We start from the raw sequence: 20,301 nt of genomic DNA, 5'->3' as shown, positions 1-20,301 counted from the left end.
CACCACCGCGCATGCGCGTCCAGTACGTGTCGGATCTGATCCAGCTACGTCATCGTGCTACAGGCTCCATGCTACGATTTGGGATGTACTACTAATTCTATTTTCGAATACTATTTAGGACGGATAGTATGCGAATTGGGACGCGAATTTGGACGCATCGTTCCTCTCCTGTGTTACAGGTGGGTAAATGTACAAAAAAGACCTTTAGCTATGCAGAAATGTGTTTGGGATATGAGTGGACTGTTTTAGTGAAGTAATTTTCGTTAGGGTCTGTTTCTGATTTTGTTTGTAACCAGTTTGAAACGAGAGGGCAAAGTTCGGCAGAGTAACTGTCTAATTTACTGACAAGGCACACATTACGTTAGAGATCAAGTCAGCTCAACACACACACTTTCCCACGTGCAAATGCACACGAAGATCCCAGCCAGCACAGCCATGTGGGGCCCAAATGGGTTTGACCTGGGCTATCTAACTGGGACCCAGCCAGTTTTGTCCTCGGTTTCCATGTTGGCCCCACATGGGTTTGCCCAGATGAAATGAACACTGCTTAGTGTGCACACTACAGGCTGTTTAATGTAACACTGAATCAGTGTTGGAGGTAATGAGATAATTAAGTGATTGAATAATGATTAACCTGCTGTTAACAAGCAGAATCACTGAAGGAAAGAGAAACACAAGAACTAGGCCTACTTCCAGCCACTGCCTTGGATGAAATCAACTGAAGATAAAATACATTACATCTCTCAAGATCTGATTAAACAACTCCACAAACAGCATTACCAGCTTCATGTATTACTAACCAGACTGACTTTATTTCTGTCAGACGTCTACAGAAGTTCTTATTGAGAATTAACAGAGGTTTAGATGTTGATTACTTATTTGAAAGTAATAGTTTGATTTGATGTTACCATTGTGGCGATCAGTGTGTGCTTTAGTCAGGCTCTTGACTTTTTAAACATTAGTTTTTCTCAGGCAGCTGTGTCTGCTTGTTATGGTGAGAGAAAATATAATCAGATGCTGTAAGCTGATTGATGATAAGAATATAGTCATCGTCATGTAGTGGCTTAACTCACTGATATTATGTGTGAGGTTTATACAGGTAGTATGTCATTCATTTTGTTTTATTGTTGTGATTCTACAGCAAGAGATCCAGCACAGTTTAATCAGAACATCAAATGATTTTTAAAACCCCATTTACACGTTAGACTACCGAAAGTTCTACTTGCACACAGACATCAAGAATCAGCATATGAATCTCAACAATGGTGACATGCATTGACATGCCAGAATGCATTGCACCATGAAGCATGTCACCATTGTTGAGATTCATATGCTGATTCTTGATATCTGTGTGCAAGTAAATCTTACAGGAGCCCAAAATATGTAAATGGTGTGTTAAAAATCATTTGACGTTCTGATTAAATTCTATTATTCTCTTGCTGTAGAATCACAACAATAAAACAAAATGAATGACATACTACCTGTATAAACCTCACACATAATCAATGAGCTAAGCCACTACATGATGATTATACTCTTATCATCAATCAGCTTACAGCATCTGATTATATTTTCTCTTGCTGTTCTCGCCATAACAAACAGACACAGCTGCCTGAGAAAAACTAATGTTAAAAAGTCAAGAGCCTGACTAAAGCACACACTGATCGCCACAATGGTAACATCAAATCAAACTATTACTTTCAAATAAGTAATCAACATCTAAACCTCTGTTAATTCTCAATAAGAACTTCTGTAGACGTCTGACAGAAATAAAGTCAGTCTAGTTACTAATAAGTGAAGCTGGTAATGCTGTTTGTGAAGTTGTTTAATCAGATCTTGAGAGATGTAATGTATTTTATCTTCAGTTGATTTCATCGAAGGTTGTGGCTGGAAGTAGGCCTAGTTCTTGTGTTTCTCTTTCCTTCAGTGATTCTGCTTGTTAACAGCAGGTTAATCATTATTCAATCACTTAATTATCTCATTACCTCCAACACTGATTCAGTGTTACATTAAACAGCCTGTACTGTGCACACTAAGCAGTGTTCACTTCATCTGGGCAAACCCATGTGGGGCCTACATGGAAACCGAGGACAAAACTGGCTGGGTCCCAGTTAGATAGCCCAGGTCAAACCCATTTGGGCCCCACATGGCTGTGTTGGCTGGGATATTTTATGAGCTTGCAATGTTAACGAGTAGCCTATTGTTTAGCTCACTGTATGTTAACTCCCCACCATCGGTTAAAAATGTTTGTTTTTTTTGCTCAATGATTTTAGACAAGAATGGTTACAGTTTAAAATGAGATTTTAAGTTACACTTGGAGCACTTTATTAGTTCCGAGCATGATTTGCAGTACTGTATTGACGTGATACTGATAAAATACTGTGAATGAAAGTTTCTAAGTATCCTAAAAATATCTGGTGAATATTACCATTGTCTTTACATTTCATTTTGATAGTGTAAAATACAAGCACTGAGAGTGAACATGCATCTAAGTGAGCATGCATTTGGTACTTAGAGATTTATTTTATTATGGATTTTGTATTGACATGGACACTGAAATTCATTGTAATGTTAAAAAGACACTGAATAATTAATGTTTGAAACATAAAATGACTCTTAACAATAGAGATGTATTTGCTGAAGAAAATTCTTAAATTACTGCAGAGAGCTCAAACCTGACACACTGTCTCCTCATTCCTCTCCTGTGTTACAGGAGTCAATCTGTTCACCACCAGTATAAAACAAACTAAGATATATTTTTATTTTTTTATTTTGGGCAAATAGTATATATATTTGGCAGAGAAGTTCCTCCCACTAAAATTTACCATAATTGAACCCCACCACCACCACAGTAATTACATCACCAATGAAGCTCCTCCCACTGTAATTCTCCAATAAATGCTGTAAATTCCCATCAGCTACAAGTGAAGACGAGCATCAGAGCATCAGGAAGAGCTGAAATCTGCAAAGACTGAGTTTATTAAAGAGGACAGTGAGAACATGAGTGATCCAGAACCCTGCAGAATGAAACACACTGAAGATCCTGAAGAACAAAGAGGTTGCTGTTTATTCTTCATTCATTCATGATGCTGAAGAACATTCATGTTAGAAACATTCAAGCACTTCATCACTTTTAGATAAACAGTTAAACTATGAAATGGGTACAAAAGTTTAATTTTTGGTTTTCAAACAATGGTCAGTAAAGCGAGGTTTGAGAACTGTTCATATTTATTGTCAACATCAGGTCAAACTAAATATAATTTTAGCTTTTATTTAATTTAACTTATATCTGGTTCACAAGTTTTTTTTAAATCAACTAAGTAACAGGGTTGAGTGACACATGTAGGACACAGATAATTCTCAAAAATAGTTAATTTAAAACTAGTTAAAGCCGAGGTCAGTCTAGACTTTCAGAATATGACATTTCTACAGACATTGTCGTGATATGTCGCACTCAGTGTTGGGGAAGTTACTTTAAAGGTGCATTAAGCAACTTTTCATGTTAAAAATACCCGTTTTCTAACCCATACATGCTTAAACAATTGCCTGATGGGCTGAATGAGCCCTTCTCTGATCACTGAGATTGTCTCTATAATCCTGTAAAGTAAAATAAATAAGAGGGATTCGGGCCGGAATTTTAGACTGGGCGTGACGTCATGCACGTTCACGGCACGCTCACATAGCTATGTCTGGCAGGTTTGTGTATTCGCCGGCATTCTCCGTAGAAGATGGATTGTAAGAGACCTGCTTATAGTTCATTTCAAACACCAACGCAAACTCCACGTAAGATAAAAAAAAAGAAAACTTTTGTCTAGTGAGCGTGCACATCTCTGGCTGCAGTTTCGCTTGGGGCATAGTTCTGCAAAAACTCAGAATCTTGCTTAATGCACCTTTAAAAAAGTAATTAGTTATAGTTACTAGTAAGGGTGTCACGATTCTCCAAATCCTCGATTCGATTACATTTTCGATTCTAAAGTCACGGTTCGATTCGATTCTCGATTTAAAAATAAAATAAAATGTGAAAGCACAAGCTATGCAAGCTATTTTAGACTTTTATGCAATATAATAATATCTGACCTTTGTTCGCAATGTACCACACACTACATTGTCAAATTGAAAACGTTTATTAACAACATAATGTAACAATAACTTATATCTTAATTCAATTGGAAACTTAAACAATATAACCTATTACCTATTATAGTCCCGGGGCTCCCTGGACTCCTCAGAGCAGTCACAGGCGAATAGCACGGCGTTTAAAATTGGGTTCCCACAGCGTTTGCAACGCAGTACGAGAGAGCATTCTCGTAAGGGAACGTACTTGGTTACTTGCGTAACCTCGGTTCCCTTAGATATAAGGGAACGAGTACTGCGTTGCCTTGCCGTGCTATTTCGTTCATATCAGGTACGCTTCAGTCGATTTAAACCGAAAGTCCTTTGGCGAGTTTTCTCTGAATTTATACACTTCAGCCGCGTCCAAAATTGGCGCGCTCGAGGCTGGCAGGGCGCCAAGCACTCCCGTTGGACGGCACGCCACTGCTAACTCGCCATAGGTTCGTGCAGTTGCCGCAGCACAGGCAAACAGCTCGCTCAGACGAGCTATGATGCTCTCGCTGTGCAGCTGCAATGTGTTTTAAAATAAAGGCTTCAATGTTCTTGAGAAAAGGAGTTTGTTTTACCTATTACAGGCAAGACGAGCTGACGTGACCTATGGGGCGTGGCAGCATCGACGATTCCATTTTTTGATTCGATGATCGAGATTGAGCATTAATTTCGATCGATTTCGATTTAAAATCGAAATCGTGACACCCTTAGTTACTAGTTACTTCTTACAAAAAGTAACTGCGTTAGTAACTGAATTACATCATTACAAAAGTAACTAATTACCAGGAAAAGTAACTATTGCGTTACTTAAAAAAAAAAAGTTTAAATATAAGAAATTTCTTGGATACCTCCAATGTGAAATGTTAAATGAATGAAATGGACACTAAATATAACATCTTAGTGTGAGAGACACCTATTTAATTAAATAATAAAATATTATCATTACTATAGTGCAGGGAACGACAACTGGCGGCCCGCGGGCCAAAACTGGCCCGCCAGCAATATTTTCTGGCCCACCGGATTATTTTGGAAGTCCTAAATGCTGCACAAAACTCTTCCAATACTTGAGAAAAGCCGTAGTCGCGCGGCGATTTCACCGCCATGCGGAGCGGGATTACATTTTAAAGTAGGCTATAACTGTGCGTTCACACCGGCCGCGAATAGCGCGTAAAATTCGCGCCTGCCGCGTCTAGTTAAATGCTTGACCACTTTGTGTGCATTCGCGCGTCAAAAGACGGTAGCGGTCAGAAGTCTGGTGTACTTTGGACGGAGCGGGCGGTCTGACTGACAATAGCCCACTTCCAACATCTTTTGACAGCGTATCCGCGCTTAATTCTTGACCACCTGTACACCTCTGAGGAGCTGTCAGTCAACAACATTCTTTTTTTGCAAGGATGTTTGAAATAGTTCGGCAGAAAATAGCCTACTTCATTTCTCAGTAGGGCAATATGATTTTCGTTTATGTTGCTTTGAAATTTGAGTGGGCTTTGTCCTATTCAATTTATGTTATTTATATTTCATACATTTTTCCTGTGGCATTTTTTTTTCTCTGCTGACAGTAGGCTACAATGTTAAAATAATATTTTATGTTGACACGAACACAATTTTTGTATAGCCATTTATAATTGTTATAGGCTACTTAATCTCTCTCTTTCCGTTAGAGACATTTGAATGTGAGATTATGGAAACAAGATCTAAATTTTGCGGACCGTCAGGTCGGGAAATAAAGCGGGTGAACACCGAGTGTATTTTAAGCGGTTGCTGAATAGAACCTTGTGGGAGCGGGACGGAAAAAACAGTCCCGCGCAGACCTTCTTAAACCTTAGGTGTGTGTCCCGAATAAATAATAATAATAAAAAAGGAATAAAGTTCAAAAGTCGGACTGTAAGCGAATGAGGCATGATTGCTATTCACATGCACCTTTATTAAAATGGCTGTAATCTGTTACCACAATAGTAGGCTACTTGATCTGTTTAAAATGATTTCCTTGATATATCATGCCTAAGGTGTTAAATTCAAAATTAAAATTTGTCTAATCCAGTAATTAATTTTTTCTATTTTTGATCTGAGCACAATCAGAAAACCCGTCGTTATTCTTTTTTTTTTTTTTTTATAAATAAATAAATAAATAAATAATGGAAAAACAAGTCGTTTTTCATCTTTTTATTTTTGGTTTTAATTTGAAAAAAACAACAAAAAAAAACGATTGAACGGATGATCCACGGACGTGACGGACCCATCATATTCAGCGATTATAGGCCTATATAAGAGTATTTAATTTGTATCCAGGCCTACTCTGTGTAGCTGGCCCGCCATCTACTGGCTAAAAAAAATATTGGCCCGCGACCAAAGTTACTTGCCGACCCCTGCTATAGTGGAACAACAAAACACAATAGATGGTTTAGATCTTTTAATATTTATTGCACAGACCACAACTGGCCAACAAATAAGTCTAAAAATAAATTATACCTCTTAAGAAATATACCAAAAATAAATAAATAGTTTATTACATATTAAAAATATACATACACATACACTAGTGCATATATTTAAAATGATCAAACTCACACACCTTTACAACTGGTAGACATTCTGTATAGCCTACTTGAAGTATTTTCTCCCTCACAGTAGTAAGTTTAACAAAAAGTTCTCTAATACTGAACAATGTACATAAAGAATAATAAGAAAATATAATCTTTTGGGGGTTTATTTTTATATCCTACAGAGAACGTCATCATCAGCGGTTATTTTAGCCAAATTCTAGTCGTGTTCTCAACTGGTCAAACAAAGATGTTTTCTTTGAACGTTCCCTGCAGGTTATTTTGGTGGAGTTTGTTATATAAACTAATTACAACATTGCATATGATACCAATATGCTGCAGAGATTATTCTAATGCTGAAATGTGTAAATTATTTATAAATAAAGTTGTTATACTGCTCGGACACATTCCGTCTCTCTCGCGCACTGTCGAGCGTTTTCTCGGACACACTCGACTCGGTCTCACTCGCGCACTGTCAGCGCGCTCGCGGCGTTCGCCTCGCTTTTGACCGGTTGCCTCAAACACACACACCAGAGAAAAAACTTTGCAGCTCCTATGGCTGAGAGAAAGCCTACTCGGATGAAAACCGCTTCAGTGAGCTTATAGTAACGCCACATTTTATTGACAATAACTGTAACGGCGTTGTAACGGAGGAAACAGTAATTAGTTTGATTACTCGTTACTGAAAAAAATAACGCCATTAGTAACGCCGTTTATTTATAACGCCGTTATTCCCATCACTGGTCGCACTCTGCTGTGTATTTTTTACAAAGATAAATTTAATGTATAAAAAATAATAATAAATACAAAATATGATAACAATAGACAATCTGCTCCACTGGACTGCAAAAAGCTTGTGTTAATTCAACTAAGAGGACACGGGGTGACGTTTCTGTGGCAAAAAGAGCAGGAATTGAGTCCGCCAAACTCGAACTGGAACACAGGGGAACTCGCTTTATTTAACTGTAATTAATAAAAATAAAAAATAAAAACAGCAAAACGGTAATATTTTATAGCAGTTGTCTACTTTAATGTTCTTTCACTTAATTGTTTTTCTCTTGTATTATTTTGATGAATAATATTTTTCTTTCACTTCAGACCTGATGGACGTGAAGGAGGAGAGAGAAGAACTGAGAGAAGTGAAGGAGGATAGTGAAGAACTGAGTGAAGTGAAGGAGGAACATCATGTCAAACCTGGAGAAAAACCTTTGAGTCGCTCAAAGACTAAACAGACATTTTTAAAGAAAAGAAGAGCCAAAAAATCTTTCACCTGCACTCAGTGTGGAAAGAGTTTCACAACCAAACAAGGTCTTGAGTTTCACATGAGAATCCACACTGGAGAGAAGCCGTTTAAGTGTGATCAGTGTGGAAATAGTTTCACTCGATCATCATCCCTTAAAGAACACATGATGATCCACACCGGAGAGAAGCCGTTCACATGTGATCAATGCGGCAAAACTTTTTTTAGTGCATCACTCCTGAAGAAACACCTGAGAGTTCATATGAAGGAGAAGCCGCATTCATGTTCTGTGTGTGGAAAGAGTTTTTCACTGCGGCAACATTTACATAGACATCAGAAAACTCACACTGGTGTGAGAGAGTACATGTGCTTTGAGTGTGAGAAGACTTTTCTTACAGCGGACAAGTTAAAACTGCACCAGAGGATCCACACTGGAGAAAAACCTTACAAGTGTTCACACTGTGACAAGAGATTCATTCAGTCATCAAATCTGAAAAGACATGAGAGGATGCACACTGGAGAAAAGCCTTACAATTGTTCACACTGTGGCAAGAGATTCAGTCGATCAGCAGATCTGAAAACACATGAGAGGATCCACACTGGAGAGAAGCCGCACACGTGTGATCAGTGTGGAAAGAGATTCCCAAGCAAACAAAGTCTTAATGTTCACATCATGATCCACACTGGAGAAAAGTCACATATGTGTGTTCAGTGTGGAAACAGTTTCACAACCAAACATTCTCTTAAGATTCACATGATGATCCACACCGGACTGAAGACGTTCACATGTGATCAATGCAGCAAAACATTTCTTAGAGCATCAGACCTGAAGACACACCTGAGAGTTCATACGAAGGAGAAGCCGCATTCATGTTCTGTGTGTGGAAAGAGTTTTTCAGTGCTGCAAAATTTACATAGACATGAGAAAATTCACACTGGTGTGAGAGAGTACATGTGCTTTGAGTGTGAGAAGACTTTTATTACAGCGTATAGTTTAGAAAAACACCAGAGGATCCACACTGGAGAATTCAGACCTTACAAGTGTTCACACTGTGACAAGAGATTCAGTCAGTCAGGACATCTGAAAACCCATGAGAGGATCCACAGCGGAGAGAAGCCGCACACGTGTGATCAGTGTGGAAAGAGTTTCACAACCAAACAAGGTCTTGAGTTTCACATGAGAGTTCACACTGGAGAGAAGCCATTTAAGTGTGATCAGTGTGGAAAGAGTTTCACTCGATCATCATCCCTTAATGTTCACATGAGGATCCACACCGGAGAGAAGCCGTTCACATGTGATCGGTGTGGGAAAACATTTCTCTGTACATCAGAGCTGAAGTCACACCTGAGAGTTCATACGAAGGAGAAGCCGCATTCATGTTCTGTGTGTGGAAAGAGTTTTTCATCGCTTTCATATTTAAAAGTACATCAGAAAATTCACACTGGTGTGAGAGAGTACATGTGCTTTGAGTGTGAGAAGACTTTTATTACAGCGAACAATTTAAAAGTGCACCAGAGAATTCACACTGGAGAAAAACCTTACAAGTGTTCACACTGTGACAAGAGATTCATTCAGTCATCATCTCTGAAATCACATGAGAGGATCCACAGCGGAGAAAAAAACGTACAAGTGTTCACACTGTGACAAGAGATTCAATCAGTCATCAAATCTGAAAACCCATGAGAGGATCCACAGCAGAGAGAAGCCGCACACGTGTGATCAGTGTGGAGAGATTTTCTCTTTTAAAAGTCACCTGAAGCATCACTTGAAGATCCATGCAGTGGATAAACCGGATCACCATGATCCATGTGGAGAGAGATTCCTTCAGTTATCTTCCAACATGACATCATGACTTTGCGTAAACATACACGCCACTTTCAAGTCAAAAGTGGCGTGTTATCCATACGCATTTTGAGCTATCCGCGTGTATGTTCATGCTGAAACGAACCGTCATCTTCCACGTGTATGTCTACGCCGTTAAATGTCCGAGCGAAACGGAGCAAAATGTACGTGAAATAATCACGTTGGTCCCCTTTGGAAAACGTGTAGATGTCGCAGTTTAACAGCCTCAGACGTGAATCTTACACGTACCATTATCCCCGGACGTTTGCTAATCCTACCCCTAAATCTAATCATAACCATTTCTTAAAACTACGTAGGCTACAATTATAAAGAAAAACAACAGACAGACAAGTATAATCACAATAATTTATTTAATGAGAAAATGTCAAAATCGGTACCAAAAGTTGTTCACGTGACGATGAGTCGCAGTCCTCTCTGGCAGTGGTTTTGTATGAGGTTACAGAGCAGAATTTAAGTTATTAATTCAAATCCATGAAAATGTTAATCTTTCTTCGGTTCGGTTCGCTCTGAGGGCTGCGCGGCAGTGCGCGCTTCATTTTTTAAATGTGAATGTGCATGGCATCGATTACTGGATAAAGGGCTGAGTTTGGATCTTTTTCTTGCAAATAATATATGGATTCTGAAGGTTTGGATTACATCAAGCTAATAATATTTGTGTATTTTGTGAATCGATGTTGTGTTGTAAGGTTAGTATATTATGGTTCTATAGGAACCAGAAATAAATTATTGTGAGTATACCATAGACTCGTCTGTCTGTTGTTTTTCTTTATAATTGTTGCCTAGGTAGTTTTAAGAAATGGTTATGGTTAGGTTTAGGGGTAGGATTCGTGGCTCAAACTATCTTTTAATGCCATATTGTTCATAAAAATGCCATTTTCCTACATATCTGTCCATTAAGTTTTATCATTTTAATATTGTCCATAAAATGGGTATGTTTAGGTGTGGGAGTAGAGTTAAGGGATCTTACATTTATAATCTAAACAATGGTATAGGAAATTGTACAGATATCTTCAAGATATGGCAAACGTGTATGATTCACGTTTGAGGGTTAGGGTTAGACACATTAAACTGTGACATCTAACTGTTACACGTTTTCCAAAGGGGACCAACAACGTGATTATTTCACGTCTTGTCGTGATACCGGGGAATCGATATTTTTTTTCCTAGGATGGTAGGAGAAGACTCATGGTATTAACCCCAGTGACGGGTAGGTTTAGGGACGGAGTTGGGGTAGGTCATATTTATACAGTAATGTAACGTTAAGTCAACGGCATTGATAAACACGCTGAAAAGCGATTATGCGTGTTGATAGCACGCCAAAAATGGAAATCGAATTGGCGTGTCATACATACGCCATTTCATGAGATCAGTCTGTATCTTCAGTGACTCACTCAAATGGAAAACAATCACAGTCTGAGATCACAGTAAGAAGTTCATCTTTATGTGCTGAGCAATAAAGTCTCTCCTGTGTAAGTTAGTTTCCTAACAGCCATGATGAGCAACAGGACATCTTGGTGGTTGCTTGCTATCTGATTCACATTTTTTTTACATTATTAGGAGATATTGAGTTAGCCTGGCTAACGTCAGACCAAGTCTCATTTGAGACTTGGTCTGGGAACTACGTGTTCATTTTCTCGTATTTGAGGCGTGGTTTACGAATGCCCAGAGCCGTTTATTGGGCGCTATGAATGTCTATCAAATGCGCCTGAACGTAGCTCATAGCCAATCGCTTCAATTATACCACATGACGTATGTAGAGCGACAGAAATTCGAGGAAAAAGACGATGGGTCAAAGATTTATTTGTACACGATGGCGTTTAGTGAATATTACCGTTTGTGCAAGATAAACATGAGGGTAGAAGGTAACGTCGAGTCTGATGCCATGTTGGATCCATAGATATAAACAAACTGCTTCGGTGTCGTCATCGTCTTGCTGCTCCCTCCCCGTTCTGTGATTGGTTCCCTTTTTCAGGGGAAAATCTGGGCCATGGTGTCCAGACTGCCTAGCAGCGTGAATAAAATCGCGCTGCGAGCAAGGCAGTATGGGGAAACCCAGGCTAATACAAAATACACAATCATTTAAAGCTCGATATCATTTGAAGAGAATGTCTTAAAGTCATAACACTAACTGTAGAAGTGCTCAAACCCAGGCTAATATTGAGTTATAATTATAAGAAAATATCTCATTATTACATAAAATTATCTCATTATTATGACATGCTGATGCTCACCAGATTTACATTGTTTCATGACTAAACTAGTGACTTATAACACAAATCATCTTCTTGACAGTAAAATAGATCATAATCGTGCACAGCAGTTTTTGACCGGATTTGATGAGATTAAAATGACTGTTTAACTCATCAGTGATCTTGAGCTTCACTTTTCATTTCACGTTTGTCTCTCATTTGAAATCTCATTTGATTTAATGTTTCTTTTTGACCTGATGGACGTGAACAAGACCTAAATCAGCTAAAAATCAGTCACTGCTTCAGGTCTCCTGCCCTCAGTGTAAAAAACGCATATATCATTTCACATATAAATCAAGTCTGAAGGTTCACATGAGAGTTCACACTGGGAAGAAGCGGCTCAGGCTTTCGCTCTGAAATCACATTCTTCTCATTCTGAAGAAAGACCATTTAACTGTGATCAGTGCGGTAAACAGTTTCATTGGGCGTCAGTCCTGAAGAAACACCTGAAGATTCACACAGAGAAGATTCATTCGTAATATTACAGCAGAAAATAATTTTAACTCGTTCTTCATTGTTTTTCATCAGAACATCTAGTTTCTCTTCCACTTCTACTCTTCCACGCAAACTCAAGATATACTTTCATGTATCTTTGAAACTGGACACTTCTCTTCTTCTCTTGAGATGCTTTGGCTCTTATAAGTCAGTAAAGAGAGAGATCTGTCTCATTCTCCTTCACTTTTACTTAATGTTTGTATTTGCTTCATGTAATGATTGATTAAACTTTATAATCTTTATCAACACCTCATTGTTATTGTCTGTTTTTTATTTTCTGCTGATTCTGCTTGAATCAGGAATAATTTTAGATCTGAAAGTTATGAAGTATCCTGATATGATTGCTTTTTGAGCTTTCCATGTTTTCATTTTCTCAAAATAGCTTATAAATGTCTAATAAATTATATTTCACCCACACATGACTGACACTGAATGAGATTGCTGTCTGTCTACATTATTAACAGTTTCACCCTTGATATGCAGTATCATATATACATTTCAAAGAGTTTGTTCTAGCCAGTTTGATGTTTCATTCACACCATGAGGCTTCATGAAGCCAGAACAATTACTATGAACTTTAAGGTAAAAAAGGTTGGGAACCACTGATCCATGTTAATTTGTGATACATAACGGTTTTGTCTTTCATTAGAGCAGTTTTACAGGCTTTTTTATCGTCTATCCTGACTCAAATAATGTGTTTTCAAACACTCAGAATAACAGCAAACACTCAGAATAAAGTGAGATGATCTGCTGATGATCCTGAATGGCTTGTTGAATGAGTGTTGATAGTCTGAGGCTCATCAATATTAACAGATCTGCTGAAAACACTCTTTATTTCATGACAATAGTTCCTGTTTTCACCTCATGTATAATGCTGATGTCTTCAGATCTCCTGTAAATTGACACTTAAAGTTCATTTAATTGGTGTCAGCAGACTGAGGGTAATTGTTGGTTACAAATATTTGTGACACTCACAAAAATAGGTTTTGTTGAGACTGTTTTCTTTGACACTTAAAGCTCATTTCATTGGTGTGAACAGACTGAGGATAAGTTTAGATACTTCTTCCTCGGTTAGCGGAAAGAAGGAGGAGAGAGGGTTATTGGCTGTTGAAGGGGTCAGTCTGGGTTCCTGTGTCTGTGGAGCTGAGAACTGACTGCTGATAGTTGTAGTTTTGTTGGTGAAGAAGTTAGCAAAATCATCAGCAGTTAAAGAGAAGGTGGGTGGTGGTGGAGGTGGAGAGAGGAGAGAGTTGAATGTCTTGAAGAGTGATCGTGTGTTGGAGGAGCTGTTGATCTTGTTGTGGAAATATGAAGATTTTGTGGCATGAACATCAACAGAAAAGGAAGAAAGCAGAGATTGATACATTCTTAGGTCAGATGTGTAAGGCTGGTGCCAATATGTCTGATCGATTGGTACGCTTCACCCCTGAAAACGAACCTCAGGAACTTCTTGTGAGATGGAAGGATGGAAATGTGTTAGTAGTGTCCTTTAGATCTATCGTGACAAACCAATCCTCGGATTGAATTTGGTTCACGATGATAGGAATGGTGAGCATCTTGAACCTGAACCTCCTTAGAGACCGGTTCAAGTGCCTGAAATGTATTATTGGACGCAAACCCCCATCCTTCTTGGGAACTATGAAGTATCGGCTGTAAAACCCGGATTCCCTGTCTGGTGGAGGAATACGTTCTATAGCTTCCTTTACCAACAGGGAGTTTACTTCTTGTTCCAATACCTGACCCTGCTCTGGGTCGACAACAGTCCAGACCACCCCGTTAAACTTCGGTTGATCGCTCCGCCATGTGTGGGGCCGCCTGCAGAGAACCTAGGCTGGCTAGGATCTCTATGACAAAGCCTTTTTAGCCTGCAGGACGGCCCTCAGGTCGCCCTGCTTCTGCTGAGGCTTCGCTTGAGAGCGCCGTCTGTGCCCCCAAGCTCTAGACGCGATGCTCTCTTTTTGCGCCTGTCTGTAGGCGGGGGAGCTGGTGGATGGCTGCGGCTGCCTACTGGGGGCAGACTTCTTAGATTTGGTGCAGTGAAGGATGTATTGTTTGAAGGCTGCAGAATGCTTCTTCGCCTCCTGAAACCTGTCAACGACGGTATTTACAGCGTCGCCAAACAGGCCAGAAGGCAAAATTGGGGCATCAAGGAGGAAAGCCCTGTCTTTCTCCTTGATGCCCGATAAATGTAGCCTTAGATGTCTCTCCGAGACCACCATCGCCGCCATGGATCGGCCGATAGCACAGGTCGTATCCTTGGTGACTCAGAGAGACAGGTCTGCAGCCTTTCTCAACTCCGCAATATCTTCCGGAGTTGGGCCCTCGCCCTCATCAATATCTTTAAGAAGGTCGGTCTGGTAAGCTTAGAGTACTGCCATTGTGTGCAGACAAGCGCCATCCCGACCCGCAGCCATATAAGCTCTAACCACTAAGGATGATGTATCCCTGCATGGTTTAGTGGGCAGAAGCCGCGGGGGGAGAACATCAGAACTGGCAGAGGAATTCCGAAAATGTGCCTCAGCAGTCTCGAGATCCTCTGTCAGATCCATCTGTGAGCCCAATAAAGAGCGTTTCCGCACCGCCTTGGCGAAGATTGGGTGAGAAACAGGTGAGATTGAGTGTGTGTGTTTAAAGGGCTTTGTGTGCACAGTTTGAGTACCTTTTTTCAAGAGTAAAGCATATGGTTGGAACAATTGAGCGTTTTTCCTCTTTGTTTTGTACTTTATAGATGATCCCTATCTGCTGTTTTACATAACAAAATGTATAGATATACAGTTAAACCAATTAAAACACAAACTACACTGTGTGTTCTCATCTACAATTTAAAACAGTTTGAACACAACCTTTTTTTTGTTCTTAATGCCAAATCGTTATTGATGTATGTATTCGGATCTGAATCATTGACAAATGTCAAACTTCCAACGTCAAACCAACTTTATATCGGTGAACTGTTACTGGTTTGAGATCTGTGAGGGGAATTGATTTGATCTAAAGTGTTGCTGCTGCCATTTTATTTCTACTCTTTTGACACATTTGGATTAAAGTTTTGGATTTGTTAGTTACTTTAAATTGTTAAAATAAACTGCAACAGATACTGCTAAATACTTTACATTGAGTCTAAAATGACTCACATGAGACATTTTAAATCTATACATAAATAATATTCTATCTATTACACTTGGAATAATGTTTCTTGTGGTGCTCTCTATTTGTAAAAGTTTTATGATCGTTTTCAGTTTCTGCACACTTTAATGAACTAATCACTTTATTGTGATGAATGTAGTTATCATAAAATCAAACTTTATCAAGTTTTCCAATAGAGCAGTTTTACAGGCTTTTATCATGTATCTTGACTCAAATAATGTGTTTCTAACAGCAAACACTCAGAATAAAGTGGTGTTGGTTGAGGAGAGATCCCCTGATATGATTGTAAAGCGCTTCAGTAGTACATATGAAAGCGCTATATAAATGCCTCATTCATTCATTCATTCAAAGTGAGATGATCTGCTGATGATCCTGAATGACTTGTTGAATGAGTGTTGATAGTCTGAGGCTCATCAATATTAACAGATCTGCTGAAAACACTCTTTATTTCATGTCAATAGTTCCTGTTTTCACATCATTTATTATGCTGATGTCTTCAGATCTCCTGTAAATTGACACTTAAAGTTAATTTCATTGGTGTCAGACTGAGGGTATTTGTTGGTTACTATGTAGGCTACATTTATTATTTAGTCTTTCTGCGTTGAACTATTTTTCTTACTATTATTTATATTTGGAATAATTTCATTACATTATTTATATTCTTTTACCAATAAGTATAAATAACTTTTTTTTATTTTGGGCAGATCAGCTCCTCCCACTAAAATTTACCACAATTTAAGCCCCTCCCATATCAATTACATCACCAGTGAAGCTCCACCCACACCAATTCACATCATCAGTGAAGCTCCTCCCACAACAATTACATCATCAGCGAAGCCCATTGTATTTCCCCAATAAATGCTGTAAATTCCCATCAGCTACAAGTGAAGACGAGCATCAGAGCATCAGGAAGAGCTGAAATCTGCAAAGACTGAGTTTATTAAAGAGGACAGTGAGAACATGAGTGATCCAGAACCCTGCAGAATGAAACACACTGAAGATCCTGAAGAACAAAGAGGTTGGTGTTTATTCTTCATTCATTCATGATGCTGAAGAACATTCATGTTAGAAACATTCAAGCACTTCATCACATTTAGATAAACAGTTAAACTATGAAATGAGTACAGATTTTCAATAAATGTTCAGTAGAGGGAGGTTGGATTGTCATATTGATTGTCAACATCAAACAAAGTATAAGTTTATATTTGGTTCACAAGTTTATGCAACCATGTCACAGAAATGTTGGACATTTCTCAATATAGTTTACACTTTTTTAAATATTATATTTAAGCAATAAACAGTAAACTGTATCAAGTAAATTACATTTCCAGAATGACTGACAGGGTTGTAAGTGTAACTTAAGCAATATCTGACTTAAGTTGTGTTTATCATAAATTATATAATTTCTACAGTTATAGAGATCATTCTTCTAACATAACTTTGGTAACAGGGTTGATGAATACAGTCAATGCTACAGTTTGTGTAAAAACTGAGATTATTTTCTTGTCCTCCCATGAGCCAGATGATGTCACTTCCTGAGTGTTTCACAATTTTAGAAATGCTCTGTTTTTAAAAGAGGAAAATCATGTTAGAAGTAACAGTTTAAAGATGGACTGAACTGAAAGAATCAACGTTGATAACGTGTTGTTTATGACAATTAAAAGTAAATTACACAAAAAATTTGAATTAAAAATATCAATATAGCTCTTTTTTTTAAGCAACACAAAAGTTGCGTTTGTTGGTATAAGAACACTGGCAATTCCGATGACGTCACTGGCATGGTAGGACCTGCGAAGGTATATAGGCAGCTGCAGCTGCAGGTCCTATATACAGATGAAAATAATTTCATTATGTAATTATTATTACCCATGCCATTAAGAGTAATTTTAATGGCATGGGTATCTGACTACCACCACACGCCCGGCCCAACACATTAACTGTAATTATGAACCCGAGCCCGATTTTAACCCGACCATTTTTTTAATACGTGGGCCGTTATAACCAGAGGCGGCGGCAGATAATTTTTTAACGCAGGTGCTGAGGGGGTGCTAGATATTATATATAAATAGTATTAACCTATCGTTTTGAGTATGTGAAAGGCGCATTATAAATAAAATGTATTATTATTATTATTATTATTAATAAATGAGCAAACAGGCCACTTAATATTTAATATTCAATTATTTTAATTATCACAATTAAAGTATTAATTTTATTCAATTGAACAAGCACAACATTCCGCATTCAATCAAATATTCTTAAAGATGTATTATTATTAATAATGATAATTAATAATGAATTATTTCAACATTTCTCATTATTACGTAATATGTACATAATATGTGTGCGTGCAACAAGCAAGATGTGCATTTGTAAATCCGGTGATGCGCGTGCATTGATTTTTATTAATAAACAGTGTTGACTGCAAAGATGAAGTTGACGATCGCCATCTCCGTAGTGAACGCGCCTATAGAAAGAAATGCACATCATGGATTACATAATCAGAGAGTAGCCTATTTCTTTTCGTTTTTAATTGTTTCGTTTAAAGACATTTCAAGCTTTCTATATTTCTCATGTCTATGTGAGGCATACACTTAGTTTTGGTTAAGTTAGGATGAGATGCGCTCCAGTTCACGTGTAATGCAAGTGACCGTGCGGGCGCCCGCCCTTCCATGATTATATTGTCTGTTATATTTGCTTCTTATTTATTAAATACAGGCAATTCATTGATGAAAAAATATAAAAAATTAAGATACAATTTATACAAAACGAAATTCACTTTAAAGAAAGGCTTTCTACAAAACTTAATGAAGTGGTCAACATCATGTCTGACCCGCTCCATAACTCTCGATATATTGCGCATCCTATCTTACTCATGCTGTTATTTTTTTTTATATTCAACATAGATGAAAAAAAAAAACATTATAAGATTTTAACAAATATGAAACTAAATGAGCTTTTTAATGGCTACAACACATATAGTAGGCTTACAGACTCTCTATATGTACAAATTCCTGCACATTCATTTACTTCTGAATTCTGCACACATAAGTTGAAAGGCATTTGTTTGTGCATAGTAAAACATATCTGCAACATTTATCAAGTTACCGGATAATTGTGCATGCATTTATTAATTATTATCTTAAGGAATAATGCAACAAGGATGAAGCATGTAAACTGTGTTGTTTGTTTATTCAGAATGAAATGGATTGCCGAATGAAGAAACGTAAAAAAAAAACAAAACAAACAAACAAAAAAACGTGAACTCCCTCTGCATCAACAATGTGCCCTGAGACGATAAACATCAGCTAGCTTCAGGGTGAGTAGAGAGGAACATTGGAATCTGTTTACAGACCTGCTGTGGTTTAATTAGCAGGTAGTAAACGCATTATTATCGATCTGTGATATTGTCGGAGACGAGTCATGATTTATACAGTTTATATGGTCGGAGTGGTGGCTAGCTTGTGGAGTTTGGCAAAAGTGCTTTCAACGTGTTTAGCTGCTAGCTCTTTCCCTAGGTTGGATCGTTTGGTATCTAGCTTGGTTTTGTGACTCAATTTCAATTAATGCTGAGTTTCTCAGTTTTGTTGAATGCTATAAAGCCTAACGTTACACGTTATATGTGTGTGTAAGTGAATATGTACATGTTTTGTGTATGTGACAACGTTACATCCAGCACTTTGCTTAGTAACTTGCTATCATGATAACAGTTAACATACTTCTCTGTCCTCTGCTTGACGTGAGCGTTTCAGCGCCCTGTCTCTGCGGTAACATAGATAGCATCGGTGGTGTTAGTTCTTGCCATTGGTCTATCGGTCTGCCCTGTACTATAGCCTGAAAAGTTTAACATTGACGAAATGGCCTCAGGTTTAACCCTCACCAGTAAACCTGTTGTATTGAAAGTACAACTCTCTAAATAGTCTGTCGCTAAAAAATGCTCACTACAGACTCGAAATCCAGGGGCTGCATGCAATGGCTGCTCTGCTAGTGTTGGTTAGCAACGGAGCAGCTTACCATGCCAGTGACGTAGCCGAATGTTTGAATCTAACATGGCGGCGCCCGTGTAACAACAATAACATTTTTAACGTACCATTTTATCCCTTTTAATAAATTCTGCCACTTTAATAATTGTACCAATGAGAATAAATAAAATACATCTGTTATATCACCTTTACTCAAAATTCCAGTTCAGTTCATCTTTAAGGCTGAAATAACATCAGATACTTTGATCTTCTGAGATACGGACACCACAAACACACACAGGCTTCTGTTTCACAGCCCACAGAGAGAAGATGCAGGAAAGCTTTTTCCCTCCGGTTCTTCCTTCTCATTTGTTCCTTCTCCCCCTTCAGTCCCTCTACCCATTCTCTCCTTCACTCAGTTTACTCAGAGTGATCATAGCAGAATATAATGTTCGCTGTCAATGCTAGTGAATTAACAGTCATGTTTGGTATCATTTGAAATGTCTCAGTTCGACTGGTACAATGCTCTAATTTCCAGAGAAACAGACCAAAATGAAATAGAAGTGAGGGAGTTTAGAGATGCTTTTTCCTTTTTCCATCCAAATGATCTCCTGTTGAGTTTATGAAAAATCCAGGGGATGGATGAGTTTATGAAAAATACATATCGTTTCGAAACTGAAATCGGTTTACCGCCCAGTATTAG

The 20,301-nt window shown here is 38.2% G+C and overlaps 1 protein-coding gene across 3 annotated transcripts; it reads left to right on the top strand.

Annotated features, from left to right (window-relative positions):
- Nucleotides 1-12,740, top strand: LOC311093238 (uncharacterized protein). Of its 3 annotated transcripts, none has more exons than XM_084130485.1 (3): nucleotides 1-179; nucleotides 2,919-3,058; nucleotides 7,743-12,740. In XM_084130485.1, the coding sequence occupies exons 2-3, from the start codon at nucleotides 3,001-3,003 to the stop codon at nucleotides 9,527-9,529; spliced, it is 1,845 nt and encodes a 614-aa protein (XP_083986611.1). In that variant the 5' UTR covers nucleotides 1-179; nucleotides 2,919-3,000; the 3' UTR covers nucleotides 9,530-12,740. The 3 variants fall into 3 exon arrangements, with proteins under 3 accessions (XP_083986611.1, XP_083986610.1, XP_083986612.1); XM_084130484.1 differs by having other exon boundaries at nucleotides 2,714-3,058; XM_084130486.1 differs by lacking the exon at nucleotides 2,919-3,058.
- The last annotated feature ends 7,561 nt before the right edge of the window (nucleotides 12,741-20,301 follow it).

The sequence above is a fragment of the Abramis brama genome (genome assembly GCF_963993115.1).
Source record: "Abramis brama genome assembly, chromosome: 1".
In the NCBI taxonomy this organism is placed as follows: Eukaryota; Metazoa; Chordata; class Actinopteri; order Cypriniformes; family Leuciscidae; genus Abramis; species Abramis brama.
This window is presented reverse-complemented; position numbering and strand designations above follow the sequence as displayed.

Bases quoted from the DNA above. Each gene is read 5' to 3' on its own strand.
- LOC311093238 (XM_084130485.1), top strand. From the start codon at position 3,001: ATGAGTGATCCAGAACCCTGCAGAATGAAACACACTGAAGATCCTGAA. The intron at 3,059-7,742 runs GTTGCTGTTTAT...CTTTCACTTCAG, and splicing joins AGATCCTGAAGAACAAAGAG to ACCTGATGGACGTGAAGGAG.